General features: G+C 42.3%; 1 protein-coding gene across 1 annotated transcript in view; it reads left to right on the top strand.

Annotated features, from left to right (window-relative positions):
• Window positions 1-2,762: 2,762 nt before the first annotated feature.
• The window catches only part of LOC139916162 (calcium/calmodulin-dependent protein kinase type II subunit beta-like), an 80,037-nt gene continuing 66,460 nt past the window's right edge, over window positions 2,763-16,339 (top strand). The window contains exons 1-2 of the mRNA XM_078285370.1: window positions 2,763-2,984; window positions 10,921-11,015. Coding sequence (XP_078141496.1) covers window positions 2,923-2,984; window positions 10,921-11,015 — 157 coding nt within the window. The 5' untranslated portion in view covers window positions 2,763-2,922. The remainder of the gene's footprint in view (window positions 2,985-10,920; window positions 11,016-16,339) is intronic.

Here is a 16,339-nt window from a genome sequence, read left to right as displayed (position 1 = left end):
AATTAACGCTGGGAGCAACGAACTCGGAGGTCAACCAATCCTGCAGCAGCACACGAGTACATGACTTTAGGAAGCAGGGAGGGCAACTCCCTAATGAGCCGTAGTGGCTAATAAAGCTAATTGGGAGCAATTATGTTGCATCAGTCCTGGCTGTGAGGCTCTTTAATGGCCGAGGGAGGGAAGGAGGGAAGGGAAGGAAGGATCACTGAGGCATGAGGATGTAGTGGAAAGTCAGATTTTCATTTATGGGTTTGGAGTTGAAACACCTTTTTAGCTCCATACAAACCTTCATGATAGAAATTCACAGCATGCATCAGTATATAGTATCAAACTGATGTAAGTTACATGAGGATTGGGTGTTTCACTTGGGGGGGAAAAACATAAATTGAGGTTTTTCTGGAAGTATAATTTTAGGTTTTTGTTTTTCATTCACCACTACATCTCTGCTTAGCTGCCAGTCAGGAAAAAAAAGGACTAACCCAAAACATTCAGACCTGCAGGTACAGCAGATATTTTATGTAAAAGTGTATCCTCCTATAAAATAAACAGGGTTGTCTTTTCACTTGTAATATTTGTCACGGTGGTTCCAGTTGGCACCATCAGAGATATAGCCTATAGTTAATATCTTCTCTCTTTTCTTTTTGCATTGTGGACTTGTTTTTGTGAATTTGTGTCACCCTTAAAACACTTTGGGTGCAGTGTCACCCCTGTTGGAGTCACACTGAGAAGATCTGGACTGCTGGAGCAAAGGTCAGACTGCTGGCCTACTGTATGTTCTGTTCTTTTATCTATCTCTGAGGAAAGGAAACTCTAAACTAAGCCTTTTTTTTTAATCATCTTGAATATACAAGTAGGCTGAGAGAAATGTCAGTGGGTCAAGTGACACCCCCTGCATGTAATGCCTGTGGAAAGAAATTCATTTTTGCAGCGATAACATTTAGTGCAGTTATAGCCTGCACAGTGCTCCCTAATGAGAAATCACTATAGTATTCCTATAGTGATTTATAATTTGTTTCGACCTTGTTTTATTTTGAGGTGTTTATTAATCTTCAACAGTATCCCTATAATATTCCTACAGGGACTTATATTGTGTCTATAGTACTGAATAGAGAGTTTATAGTGACTTGCACTTCACAGTAGTTTCATGTTCTATGGTATCCCTATAATATCCCTATAGTATTCCTAGGGACTCAGTTTTGCTGTGATATTTGTGTAATATTCTTCTAAAATGTATTACAGGATTACTATAGTTGGTTTTAGTAAGTTTTGTAGATAAACCAGAGATACATTTAAAATCGTCCGGCTTGAATCCAGTCAAACACACGCATACACAACGCGCATGGCGGCACATTTTGAAAGCACAAACCATCTCACTCATATTTGCCCCTATTTGGAAGTGCGCACTGTACAGACGGGAGGTGCGTTTGATTACGTTGCCCGCGCTTGCCGCTGCGCGCTGTGTCCAGCAGAGGGCAGCAGAGAGCGCTTCCTCCGCGCCGCTCCGAGGCGAAGCTGCAGTCACACCAAGCGGACTGCGTCAAGCTAGCCACACTTGGTCAGCATGAGACCGGAAAATGGGTGATTTTTCCCTTCATAATAAAAGCATAAACAGACTATTCTTAAGGGTTGGAAATGAATAAGTAAGTATTGGGCAGTGATGTAGTGACTAATAATAAAAAAAAGGTAAACTATGACCTCCAGTCAGTAATCATTATAAGGCAATCAACGACAAATATAAACACAAATTATTTATATTTTCAGCCAGCCTATACAAGTGGGTGACCTATTCTGCAAATAAAAAGGTGGGTAAACTGAGTTTAGGTGGGTTTATCCTGCCCTACATCCCTGGTGTTAGGAAATAATGGAGGGCAAACCCACCTTGAAACAGTTTACTCTGCTTTTAGGTTGACATAAATCTTCATGGCATAAATTCATGTTTTTTCATAGTGTATTTTCAGAAAGACTCAAAAACAAAATGTATACATCACTACTTGGAAGGATGTCTGCTGTCTTTCCATTCCATTTAAACCTATAGCTCTGCATGTTCTGCCCATATTTCTTTTTATATGTCACCTTCATCTGTAAGTCTGATCATGTGAATAGCTTTCAGTGCACATTTGCAGATCTGGACACATTTCTGTTGTCCTGGTTGTGAACACCTTCAAACCTATAAATCTTGCAACGAAGAAGCTGCATCCTTTTATTTATTCACTTGTGATTTTCTCAATATGTTCTCTTGTAACTGGGTTAGGGTTAGAGTCACTTCTCTTCTTGTCCTATTCTTATCTGTGATGACCCAGTTTCTCCACGGGGAATCATTTAAAGTGTCATCTAATCTGATCTCATGGGTGTCATTTGAGTTCAGCAAGATGTGGCATTTGCCATTCTTCAGTCTAAGAGCTCCACTTGGTCGACATTAACTGATTAAAAACGCTGCCTGTGTTGGAATCGAGGGCTTTTATTTTGAAAGCAGTAATCGGAAGGCGCCTTTCTCACCCCGGCTAGCTTGACCGCGTTCAGTCGAGCACGGTAGCTGATAGAAGAGAGAGAGAGAGAGAGAGAGAGAGAGAGAGAGAGAGAGAGAGAGAGAGAGAGAGAGAGAGAGAGAGTGAGTGAGAGAGAGAGAGAGAGAGAGAGAGAGAGAGAGAGAGAGAGAGAGAGAGAGAGAGAGAGAGAGAGAGCGAGAGAGCGCGCACACCCACCCTGGTCGCTGGGCTTTCTAGCTCTATCAAACCCTCCTTCACCAACACACCAAAACATTTTCCGTCTAGCTGCTAGGCGGACCCACATTCACAGACACAGATACACAAAATAAATTATATTTTTTTCGGAGCTGAAGAAGAAGCAGAAGAAGAAGCAGCAGAAGAAGCAGCAGCAGCAGAAGAAGAAGCCCTTTTTTGACGTGCGAGAGACAGGGGAGACATGGCCACGACAACCTGTACGCGATTCACGGACGAATATCAGCTATACGAAGAGCTGGGGAAGTGAGTGTCGGTTGTTATTATTATACATTTTTTATTTTTTGTTATGGTTTGCGGTTGGGTTGCCAGTTAAAGTGTGTGTTATCTGTACAGTAGCAGGCTATTTGCAGGCAGAGCAGAGCGAGCTGCTGTGTTGACGGTTAGGGCTTTTTCTGGGTGACAGCTCTCAAAATACTGCTGCTCTCTCTCTCTTTCTGAGTCTCTCTCTCTCTCTCTCTCTCTCTCTCACTCTCTCTCTGTGACTCTCTCCCTCTCCGTCTCTCTTCTCTCTCTGAGTCTTTCTCTCTGTAAGTGTATGTGTCTCTTTCTGAGGCTGTCTCTTTCTGTGTGTCTATCTTTCTCTTATCTCTCTCTCTCTCTCTCTCTCTCTCTCTCTCTCTCTCTCTCTCTCTCTCACCTTGGGTCAATGTCTCTCTCTCCTCTCACTGTGGGTCTATGTCTCTCTTTCTGTGGGTCTCTCTGTGGGTCAGTGTCTCACTGTTTCCGTGGGTCTCTCTCTCTCTCTCTCTCTCTCTCTCTCTCTGTGGGTCTATGTCTCTCTGAGTCTCTGTCTTTCTGTAACTTTCTGTGAGTCTGTGTCTCGCTTGCTCTCTCTCTTTCAATGAGTCTCTCTCTCTCTTTCTCTGTATGTTTCTCTCTTTCTTTGAATCTCTCTCTCTCCCTGTGAGTGTATCTCTCTCTCTCTGTGACTGTGTCTCTCTCTCGTTCTGTGAGTCTGTCTCTGTCTCAGTTCAATTCAGTTAAGTTCAATTATGCTTTATTGTCATGACTGTTAGGATACAATGTTGCCAAAGCAGTATGGAATCTTTATAGTTACAATGTGTCATCGTAACATACATTGTATCAATATGTATATGATTAGAATGCAAAAGGCATTCTCATTATGTGAGTCTACCTCTCTCTCTCCCTCTTACTCTCTTACTATCTCTCTCTCTCTCTCTTTATCTTTATGTCTCTCTCTCTCACTCTCTCTTTATGTCTCTCTCTCTCTCTCTCTCTCTCTCGCTCTCTCTCTCTCTCTCTCTCTCTCCTTATGTCTCTCTCAAAAATAAAAAAAATAAAAAAATGTATTTGGGTCAATGACACAATGTGCATTTTGTGTGTCCAAATCCAAAGAAACAAATGTAATACATCAAATTATTCTACAATATCTGCTTCATGTCATGTGTATTGAAATGCAAGTTATTTTTTGGAGTTCTGGTGTTCCAGAGTCTAAAAATGTCAGGCGGTGCAACGGTCCGAACTTGCAGGCAGAGAACAAAACTGCAATAAAAAGTTTATTTTCCTCAATACGATTCTTAATCAAATAGTTCTATGCTTTTTAGACGCTACAGTGATTCAAGTTTGTAGGTTTTCAGTAATGATACAGAAGGTGAAAGTGCATTTTTTAAAAGTTTTTTACATGGTGGCACCACTTGACAGTTGGTAAGATCAGAAATCTTGTTGAAAAGTGAGTCGATATCATCGTAACATCTATAAAACAGATATGTGTATGCAGAATACATTCTTGTGGACTTCAAAATGCATTTTAAATCCATTTTGGTCAGTTTTTTTCTACCCTCTTTTCAAAACCTTATTTGTCATTGACCCATTTGTACCTGTAGATTCATTTGAAATATATTTTGGACGCTGGAAATAGGAATACATTTTGCTGTTGAAAACTTATATCTGTTTATGCTGAATATCAAGTATTCCATCCATTCAAAATACTGTATGTTTCAAATGAATGTTGTCTATGTGCAAACACATTAGTGACCAGTTTTTTTACATTTCTGTACTGAAATGAATGCAAGTAGTATTTGCTCATTGGACATTAGCAGAGGAAGTTACACTCCTCTCTTCCAGGCTTTTTGCAACATTGTGGTGGCAGATAACACAAGATAAGACATCCTAAGCTGGCAGAAGGCAAAACGAAACCTCTTCTTGCTCTGTAACCTTTTACACTAGCCAGCTTTTCTTGCAGGGTATCTTATGAATTGAAAATTACATAATATCCCTTCACGAGGAAGAACCCTACCCTGCCCTCACAGCAAAACATGAAATTGTCATGCAGCTAGGATACATGAAAAAAATGATACCACAGAAAATCCTATAGAAATGCTATTGGAGATTAAAAAATCGCATAAAGTACAATACGGACACGGATAAACTCACTCATTCACTACTGAGTGTCACAAATACCATAAGAGATAAGAAACAAAAGGTCAGTAAGATCTCTATAAACTCACTATTGAGCTCCGGACACACACTATAAGTCCTTATAGGAGTCTCATAGTGATTTTTCATGAGGATAGTGCTGTGTCTGTGAGGGAAACGATTGAGAAATCACTCCTCATTAGGTCGTATGTTGTTTACATTGCTGCTGCAGAGCGTCATGCATCTCGCTGGTGTTGTTTGATTATCATGCATATCACTGGATATTTACTGATAGCTTGATTGGCCCCATGCAGAGCAGACACTGCTGGGATGGTAACTGTGCCATGTTGAAAAAAAACTAAACATAAAAGTACAATATACATTTCATATTTCTTTGTATGTGTCGTGGAATATAGGCAATGCTCTGATTTCATTTTGAGTAACAGTGAAAGTGACACTTATTACTCCTTTAATGTTCCTATAGGGACTCAATACTGAGTTTATAGTGGTGTTATTGTATTTCATGTTATTTTTTATCTTCTTTAGTAACTGTATATTACTCCTATAGGGACTTGTAGTGTGTCTTCGGCACTTGATGGTGAGTTTAAATTGGTATTATTGTACTTTATGGGTTTTTTTTTTCTCTAGGGACCTATAGTTTTGCTGTGGTATCCTCCTAAAATTTATTGTAGGATTACTATAGGTCTCTTAGGTAAAGGACAGCCCACACCGATAGTTCAATAAGCCACACTCTCATCACAGCGTCTCTTGCTGTTAAATAACAATGACCCTGATTGGGAATCAATAAATAGCAATGATAAAGATTATGAATAATGCAATGAATACCTTATGAAGCTTGTAATTTCCTGCAGAGCTATTACCATGTTATTTACTGTCATCTGTGGCTTGGCTTTGAAAAGAAACAGCGGTCAGGTTTCTCCCAGGTTCACACTCACACACTGACCTGTCATTCCTTGCCAGGGCAGAAAATTAAAGGATCAATCCATTTGAGGAGTTATTTTGTGGTGAAGTGTTCCAATTAACTTTTTTGTTGTATCCACTTTCCCTCAATCTGCATCGTCTAATTCTACTTCAGTTAGTGATTTCATACATTTTCCAGAATGTCTTTCAACAACCCCCAGAGAACAGGCGTGAACTTGTTGCATTCAATCAAAGGTGGGCATATGGCTTATAAATATAGCTAGCCACACTGGAGCGTGTCTGTGATTGCGGCTGCACCCCTGACTCAGAATGCAACCTGTCTTGTGGCTGCATTGCATTCTGCTCTATTGAAGCTGGTGTGAGTGGAGAAATTGGTCTCTCTCCTCTTCTACGATGGATTTCTCCCTGTATGATTGTTGAATGTTGGTGGAAAATGGCGGCTCTAGAAAGAAGCCCTCGCTCTTTGATTCTGAGGGACTGACACCAAAACCTGACGTTTACCGTTGATGTTTTAGCTGAAGAAGCTTCGGCTATTAAACTTTTTTTTTTTAGCTGCGCTGCAAATATCTCAACATGATGACATGTCTATGCTTAGCCAGTTCCCTGTGGGAATAAGAAAAATTCACCACCAAACACCAATATGGGCCCAGAAATGCAAGGTACATCACCAATTGCTATTTTTTTTAACAGTGTGAGTGTTTTAGGATGTTTTCTCTAACATTTTGGTTCACTGGCCACAGTGAATGTTGGAATACAAAGTTGAACATCTGCTTTCACTATTGTAGCAGCTTTTTTTATGTAGAAATGAACCCAAATGATGGTTGGTAGTGTTCGACCGACATGGGTTTTTGAAAGCCAATGCTGATTGTTGGATTAAATCTGATATTAGGCGACATTTTGCACTAATGTTCAATACTCAGAAGTGATTTATTTTAAATTTGACAATTTTTATGCTCAAAAATGACAAGTATTCAGTGTTTCCCCCCAGAATCTTATTCTTGGCAGGGTGGAAAAGCCTCCTCACTGAAACCCAGACTAATGAAACTGTTTCATGTGGGTAGCAGTTCCCTAAAGCAGGGTTACCCAGTTCACCTATTCAGTGGAAACCCACTTACTGCCTTTATGAAGACTTAATTCCCCAAAACAGCATTGAACAATTAAATGGAGAAAAAAAACATAAAATATGCTGAGAAAATACAATTTCACTGCAGGTTTTACAGAGTTTTTATGTAGCTGGCTAGCCATATCTGGCTGCTATCTGATATATAATAAAAGCCCAATATCAGATCGATATATCGGTCAAACCCTAATGGTTGGTCACTGCTAGAGTAGACAAACAGACCAGACAGATTTACCAGCATTAACTTCCCACTCTGCTCCTTGTATCGCATGTCTAATAAATACTGTGAGATACTTATGCTGCTTTCCTGGTACTTGGTTAAAAACTGCATTGGTGAGGAGCCGATCAGTCTTCAGACGTCGTCGTTCTTCGGTTATGCACATTTCCCAACCTCTACACAAAACACTCCAGTCAAACGAAATGGCTTTGAAGCACTCTGTTATGAGAGAGGCTAATCTAGGCACACTGCGCAGCCAAAAATCTCTCGTGGACGGATCTTATTATTCACACAGTCACATTGAGCTCAGAGGACGGAGCACAGGTGTGAATGGCTTGGCATCCTCGTGATAATGCTTTTGGTAACGGGGTAATACTAATCCAACATCTAAGGCGAGGTAATTGTTGAGCGGTCTCTCTGTCTCTCTCTCTCTCTCTCTCTGCTGCGGTGTCACTTCCTGAGCTTGTGGCACCAAAATGACTTCATTGTTCATTTTATGTCTTTGTGGCAAACTTTTTATGTCTAGGCCTGCGCCCACATTTTCTAAAGCAAATTTCCTCCCAGTTCACTTAGATTTTGTTGGCTGTTGCGTTAGGCATTATTTAGAAAATGTACTTTTACATATGCCCCTATCAATATGATGACATCAGATATACCAGTATCTTTGCATAGTTCATCAATAATACACAGAAAGGTTAGCTCAAAAATGTCCCCCAAACCATTGGAGGTGGAAAGGAAAAGGTCTATACAAAAGCTATAATTTATGTTGCTAGGATAATGATTTAAGCCAACAAACAATACATTTAGTGGTCAAATAGTTTTTAATGTAGCTTTTTGTCACAATTACTCATCGAGACACAAATTCAATAGATGCCTCCCAAACATACGTCCATCTCTCACACAACTGCCAAAAGGAAAGCTGTATCCGCAGATAGAGCTTATCAGATGTTCAATTTCCTCCCCATTTGTTTTTTAAATCACTCTAAATTTTGTCTCAGTTGGACTCTAGTTCTGAGAGTATGAATTTACAAATCCTAGTGTACTTTATTTGTCTACATTATGGGAACATTGTACGGCTGTAACAATGTGCCAGGAGTTTAGAGTTACAAAGTTACAAAGCCATCAACTGCTTAAGGCAACAATTTCCCCCCAAATAATTTGGGAACCCATTTAAATCTCTCCATGTCCCACTTCTGGTTGCCAAACCACACATTGAAAAACACTGATTCACAGCCTATTACCCTATCTAATGGTGTGTATGTCTCTATGTGTGTGGTACAGCATATTTAGCTTTGACAATAGATACTGCCTCACCGAGTGTGAACTTTCCAGGCACAGCTGGGGGGTTTGGTATCAGTGACATATATATATGTGTGTGTGTGTGTGTGCGTGTGTAGAACTAACTTTATGAGTGTGTGCGTGTGTAGAACTAACTTTATGAGTGTGTGCGTGTGTAGTTGATGTATCCCTTGCAATCCATGTACGCAACTGTTTGTCAGTGCGTCTCTTCCTATCGGGTTTGCGTGCAACTCGCTGGTGTGTGTGTGTGTGTGTGCATGTGTGTCTTTCTCATTTCCCAGCAGCCTCCAGTCATGCCAGCTATGTGGGGCGAGGTGCGGGGGGCCGTGTGGCCTTCTCTGCCCCCCTCTCCCCCCAGTCAATTGACATGGGGTCTGGGGAGTGAAAGGGGGAGTGAGGTGACTATAAATCACTTTAATGTCTCTGGTGAGATATGGCCACTAATGAAAAGCACTTTGTTAACACATTGATTCCTCGCCGCTGGGCTAAGTAGACAGGCCAGACGCCGGGATCTGGCGCTTCAAGCTGCTCCGATACGAGCGTGTTCCCGTCGTCGTTTGTTGTCGGGAGATGTTGAAATCGCCCCAACGAGGCCCGCGTGTTTGAGTGTGTTTTCACAGAGCCGCTTCCCAATCCCTGCTCTTCAGTGTCGTTGGTCAGCCGGGCTCACGGCTGTCACCTCTGACCCCGACCCTGTCGCTAGTCTAAATTCACTCTGTCTCTGTGTGGGAGCAGACCAGCGGCACCAGTCAGCCTTTCACTGTCAACACCGGCAGTGAGACTGGGGCTGATCAAAACCACTGGGGCCAGGAAGGCGGTGTGTCTTTGAAGCCAGTTCGATATGTTTCAGTTTGACCTTTTTTATGCCAAAAAAAAAATCCAAGTGTTTCCCCCAGAATTGTCTTCTTGTCAGGGTGGAAAAGCCTCTGAAGCAGCATTCAGATCATCATGGAACACTAAAACTCTCCACTGAAACCAGACTAATGAAGTTCTTTTAGGGTCAGCAGCTCTTTAAGGCAGAGTGACACACAGCACCTATTTGATGGTAGGGGAAGTGCTGGGATACGTTCTGTGGATACCAAAAAAAATATTGAACAATTAAATGAAAAAAGCGCAAAGAAAATATAATTTCATTGCAGGTTTTACCGACTGTTTTTATGACAAATCGATATATATCGGTCTAACCCGACTTGCATTTGTGGCCAGACCCCACACACAATAATGCAAACCTCAAACTTGTGAAAGGATAAATCTGTGAGTTAATCACCTCTGTTAGAAATTTGGCTGTAATATACAGATTTGTGCCTATCAGGGGAAGCATTTTTATTGCCTCAGATAATCTGTGGACAGTAGCCCATAATGCTCCACCACCCTGCCATCTTGGACCAAGCCAGCCAAGCTGGGATTGACTGACTGTTAGGTGAAGCTGACTATAGGCTTGATGCTGGTGTTTCATTATTTCTGATGGGTGGTGCAGACTACAAGCTCCTTACCCGCGTACTCACAGTGTCACCGATGTTGCAGCAGCAGGCCACAGCAAGAACGCAGCAGTCGTGACGAAAAATTGGCTGTAGGAACAACCAGCAGAGGCTGAACAGAGCGTAGTCTAGTCCTTGTTCGCTCTATAGGTTTTCATTTTTTGGTTTTAAAGTACTATATTTAAGTTTTCAATGTTTGTGCATCATGACAGGTTTATTAAGGTTAGGACCTGTTCACATAAGCCCGGGTTTGTCCTTAAACATATGTTTCAGAGCCCATTTTAGCTCTCTATCTCACATGCCACACGTCTTCACATTATGTAGAATGTGCTGACTGCGTGTTGGGAACCTCATGGGAGCCTATTAGGCAGACAAACCCTGGCAGCGTAGTCTATTAATGTAGCTAGCCACACTTAGCGTGTGAGCGAGTGACATCAGGTCTGTTCTGCGTTGGGCCGGGAGAAATGCTAGCTGTGCAGAAAATGTTCTCAGCAATAGCTTGCATGGCCATCAAGTTAGCCGACGTCCTCCACGGCTCTCATTGTCGTTCGTCAAGAAATTGCAGGTGTGCCAATGATGCCTTTCCATTAAATGATGATGAATGATGCAATTAGAGAAACCGTAACATATTACTGCAACCAGGCTTCAGACAGGAACCTGTTTGACTTTGCCTTATGACTGAGAGCTGTTCATTTGAGCATTGAAGCGGAACTTAGTGAACGTTTGTTTTTGTTTCTGTGTTTACAGGGGAGCCTTTTCAGTGGTGCGCAGATGTGTTAAGCTGTGCACAGGACAGGAGTATGCCGCCAAAATAATCAACACCAAAAAGTTATCTGCAAGAGGTAAGCACAAGCACAATTCAGCCTTTTTGTCCACAGGTAGAGCTGACTCTGTTATAGTGGACCATGTTAAATGTACTGTAATTGAGATTGTAGCCCAGTGGTTTGTAAAATGGGGCCTGGGGACCACCAGGGGTCCTTGAAGGGGTCCCAGGGGGTCTCCAACAAAACGAGGTATAGTTTTAATTTCGCTATTGATTCACTCCCTGGAAGCACAGTGAGTGAATGTGTAAGAATGACTAAATTGTTCATAGTTTCGCTGTCCCAGCGGTTACCTCTCACCTACAGTGTAGACAGTTATATAATTCTGTATCTGAGTCATATCTAACAACAAAAATCTTGTTGCCATTCTTTAGGTCAAAATTTTATCAAACAGGTTTCTGTGGGTGAGAAAATGAGGTAGATCAGACAGACAGAGATGCGTGGCAGCAAAGTATAAATGTAATTATACTGATTCTGTAGCCGTCTCTGGTGAAGTGGCCTGTAGTGGGCTTTTTACAAACACCAGCCCTGTTTGTGAGTTATACTAATTGATGAATAACAGTGTTGTTTTTCCCCGGGCTTCACAGACAAAATATGACACACAGAATCCACCTGGTCAGAAACGCCTTTCATAATCATCTAAACAAAAGAATTTGGCAGAAATAGAAGTCATTTTGCTATGAAGCAGCTCATCAACTCATTATATAAAGGACAATAGAACATAAAATCAATGGATTCATTTGGTGATCTAAAATTGTGATCGAAATTACGCTTATTCTACTGTTGCACTCATTGTAAGTCGCTCTGGATAATAGCGTCAACTAAATGCCTAAAACATTAAAATGAAATATAATGTTCTTAATAAGACAGTATGTTCTTTGTTTAGGTTTATACCTGAGATCAACGTGCCATTTTTCCTTCACAAATAAGAAATCATTTCTTTTTAACACCCTAATTAGTGTCACACGCTGTCCACCCAGTAACGGTTTTAGCCAAAGCCAAGGCCAAATGCCACGGCCGTGAGCTCCAAGCCGGCTCCACAATGGCCGCCGTGGCTCGTCACACCACCAGTTGCCCAGTGTAAATCTCCTGCTGCCCCTGCGGCCTCGTAACTGGAGCCCCGCCGCCGAGGCTCTGCCAGGTGGCACCGCACTGACACTTTACTGTCACCCTGCCCTCACACACACACACACACACACATATACACATACACACACACACGCAGCCACTGCTTGTGTGTGAAAATGTTGAGTGTGGTGAACAGGCATTTTAACAGGCATTAGCGGAGGGCATCAACCTAGAATATCGAGGTCTGGTCGTATCTGTTTGTCTCCGTTTTTATGTGCCAGCACTGCGGGACTCCACTATTACGGCTAAAATGTTATGTATACTGATCATGATGAGAACTCACAATTATTAGTCTGGATGATTTGTGGAAAAAAAATGTTTTAAGGCACTTTTGGCACCATATATCAACATGCTGAATATTTCAGACTGCAGTAGACGTTCTGAATGAAACTGGTCACATGAAATGTTGTTAAATGAGCACAGTGTCTTAAAATTCACCGACCCGGGTTCGATTCCCAACTCATGCCAGGGAAGTTTTCATTTTTAGAGGAAGCTTTTCTTATTGATCCATGACCAAAGCCTTAGCCTAACCTTAACCACATTGTTTTAGTTGCCAAACCTTTTCATGTGACTTGATTTCTGGGCCTTTGTCTAACCATAAATCACAAATTAAAGTATAGTTTAGTAGATGATTTGCACTGATAAAATATGATCATAAAAAGCACAGAAAGCAGCGATGCAATTACTTATTTGTACAAGTGAGATAAAAAACAAAACAAAACAGGGAGGGCTTGTAACAGCATTTTACTTCAAAACAAAAGAAAGAAAGAAACAAACTAAAATAAAACTAGATGACAAGCAAAGACACAGCTGTTTGGCAATAAGAATCCAAATGACAGCATGGTGGAAAATGGTAGAACAACAAGAATGACAACATCCTTCTCCTCCTACTCCTGCTATAATAATCAATTTCTACATAATTAAAAAAAAAAATTTAGATGTTCATGTGAACGTGGCATCCCGCGTAGGCGGTATCCCATCATCCTCCGCAACAGTTATGTCACTCTTGTCATGTTGTGACTCTGTGTCAGTGCAGCGAGCAGCTTTAATGAGATTAACCCCATCGCCAGATTATCCTGCTCCTATTAGCGTGAGGCTAACGGTTAATCCCAGCGATTGGCTTGATGAGACTGCATACATCACCACACACACACACACACACACACACAGAATAAATGATCCACCCATAGCTTGCACTGTAGCTAAGCCTATACGTTTCACTCCAGCTGCTTTTTCAGCGAGCGCAGCTGCTTGCAGCTTTCCTCCATATTTCCGAGGCGCGGCATGATCTCCCCGTTTCAATATTTGACCTGACTGAGTGGTGCGCGAGGCTTGTGCTGCGCTCCTTACTAATGGATGAGCCATGTTCCATGAAACGGCAGAGCGATGTTAGAGCCGGCAGAGCTGCTGCATACTACTTCTACTCCAGGTCCTATTTATAGCCGCATGACCTATCTGACATGGGCCGCTACCGCCGGGTTTTATGGCAGCCTCGACTCGCTGCCCCAGTTTAAAGGTGGGATTTGGTTTAGCACGTTATGTTTAAGATGGTATTTGTCAGTCGGCAGGTAGGGTCGGTGAGCGTAGAGCCGTGGTTGCAGCGACTTTAGAGGAGCGTTTTGTTTGGGATCGGCAGATGGAGATGGTAGCGCAGGGGAGGGAGGGGTCAGGCGAGAGAAGGCACCCCAGGCACTTGGCAGCTGAGGGCCATGCGCCTGTACGCCTACATGCCTTTAGCACGGGACTCTCATCTGACTCTCTCTCTCTCTCACACACACACACCCACACGCACACACACACACACACACGCACAGACATTCAGAGACCCATAGGCACACAGAGCAGAGGAGGTAAGACCGTGATACACTCAGTCGACTGCTAGTTGAACTCTGTATTAATAAACAGTTCCAGTTACCACAACAAAAGACAAAGGATTTCTTTTTTTCTTCTGGCCTAAACACTAAAACCTCGTCTTCTCTGGCTGCACTCACGATGATTCACTCACTCGAAAGTCTCAAATACCACTTGGTTATGATAGTAGACAGACTAGTGTTTAGCTAATAATAGTCTTAGCCCACCAGTTGCAGTTGTAGCCTAGGTGTGAGTGTGAAGCGAGAATGGAAGAGATACTATGAGCAAAAGATTGCACATAACTTACAACACACACAACCTGACTCCTAGCTGTCATAGCAGATGACTGATTGCTTGAATCCTCTGTGTGTAAGACAACCTCCCCACATCCACGCCGCCACCACCCACCCGTCCCAGCAGCCAAACGGTTAATGCCGTCCGCCACATGTCAACAGGAAATGTAGGGCGGGTCTGTTGGGCACGGCTTCCAGCCAATCACAGAGCTTGTTTATCAGCAGGGGACATTGGACAGAGGTTGCCAGAGGTTGCTATATGGCCCTTTAATATAGCATGATAGAGATCAGTTGTGTGTGTGTGTGTGTGTGTGTGTGTGTGTGTGTGGTGTTTGAGATTCACCTGCAATGCAGTAGCAGTGATCTGACCTGGTTTTGGCCAGCCAGCTTTATGTCATTGGACAGCAAGGCACTGGACTGGGTCAATGTCAGATAACCAGGACGGCTGCAGTAACCTCAGTTTCTCTATATTAATCCATATCATACAAGATCATTTCAGCCGTAGTAACAACTGTAAGTATATAAATCCATATGTGTACACAAGTAATCCATACTTTTCCCCATATTTCCCACCAATATACAGTCTACTTGACATGCTGAAATTGTCAGCAGCATAACGCATAAAGTTTAGTTAATTTAAATGTTTTAACTTAAGAAACAAACTTCCAGCTTTCAAAACAATTAGAAACAAAATTAACAAAAAAAAAAATGGATGGTTGTCAAGCATAAGACAAGGCTGCATTTCACACTTGAAAAGTTGACATTTTGGAGATATGAGGTCTGTTTATGTAGCCCCATAATTGTTTGCATTCTATTTTTTTGTTTTTTATAATTTCTATTATTTTTATTGCTTGTGTTCTTCTATTTGTCTTTTTCTCTGCTGAATCCTTTTACTTTTGCTGCTGCAGCAACCTAATTTCCCCACAGGGATCAATCCAGTTTCATGTTAACTTACTCTAGAAAGATCCCATGTCCATCTGTCCTGCCATTACACACTAGTAGGTGTATAAGAAACAAAATGCTGAATGTCCTGTCATGACTGAGGTATTTAAAGATGGCAACATCAGTCCTCCCTGACCACAGTGCAATCAGTATTTCCAGTATCTCTGGCCAGAGTCATGCTAATATTTGGATGTTTGTGATGTTAAATCTTGAGGTGGCCGTCTTTCTACATCTGCTCCCATCTTGAGAATTCACTCCTCATTGGTGATTATTAACCTAAAAAAATTACCCTCCTCTCCTCTCCTTTCCTTTTGTTGCCACGTTGCAGCAGCTAAAAGAGCAGTTTCTACTGGAAAAACATGCAAAACTCTCAGATATTCACTCACATTTACCAACACACACACACACACACACACACACACTCCAGTCGACTCCAGTGGATGCTGTCCTTGGGTTATCTCACTCAGTGAACGCATTGCTTACGCTCTTCCTGAGCATCTATCTCCTGCTCCTCCTCCTCCTCTCTCTCTACCTCGTCTTCATCCCCTCAGGACCCGTCCTCATCCTCCTTCCCTTCTTCTTCTCTCCCCTCATCTCTTATTTACCATGCTGCATCACGAAAAGGCCAGGCATAGCAGGCTCAGTATCTGACTGACTTACTGACTGACTGACTGACTGACTGACTGCAGAACCACGCTACTATCATCTGTCCATCCATCCACCCATCCATCCATCCATCCATCCATCCATCCATCTATCCATCTATCCATCCACCCTCCATTAACCCATTCTTTGTTCCCAGCTTGTACAGAAGCCAAAACAAACACTGTCAATATCCAGCCGACTAGCTGTACACAAAACACCTGTCACGGTAACATGAAATGAGACTGCGATAACATAGTCCTGTGTCATCTGGACAATTTGTCCACCACTGTCACATCAGCTGCCTATAACCCCCCCACCCCCCCCCACCCCACCCCTCAGGCTATCTCACACAGCCCATATGGACAGTTGTGCTGTCTTTATACAGAACACTCGGAGGTAGCAGCCATTACAAAACCTTTACATGAGTGAGCTGTCATAGGCCTCCCATCTGTCATTCACATTGTTGGCTGTAGGTTTATCTCCCAT

Source organism: Centroberyx gerrardi, chromosome 8 (assembly GCF_048128805.1).
Source record: "Centroberyx gerrardi isolate f3 chromosome 8, fCenGer3.hap1.cur.20231027, whole genome shotgun sequence".
NCBI lineage: Eukaryota > Metazoa > Chordata > Actinopteri > Beryciformes > Berycidae > Centroberyx > Centroberyx gerrardi.
Note: the sequence above shows the minus strand (reverse complement) of the source record. Positions and strands in the feature narration are given on the sequence as shown.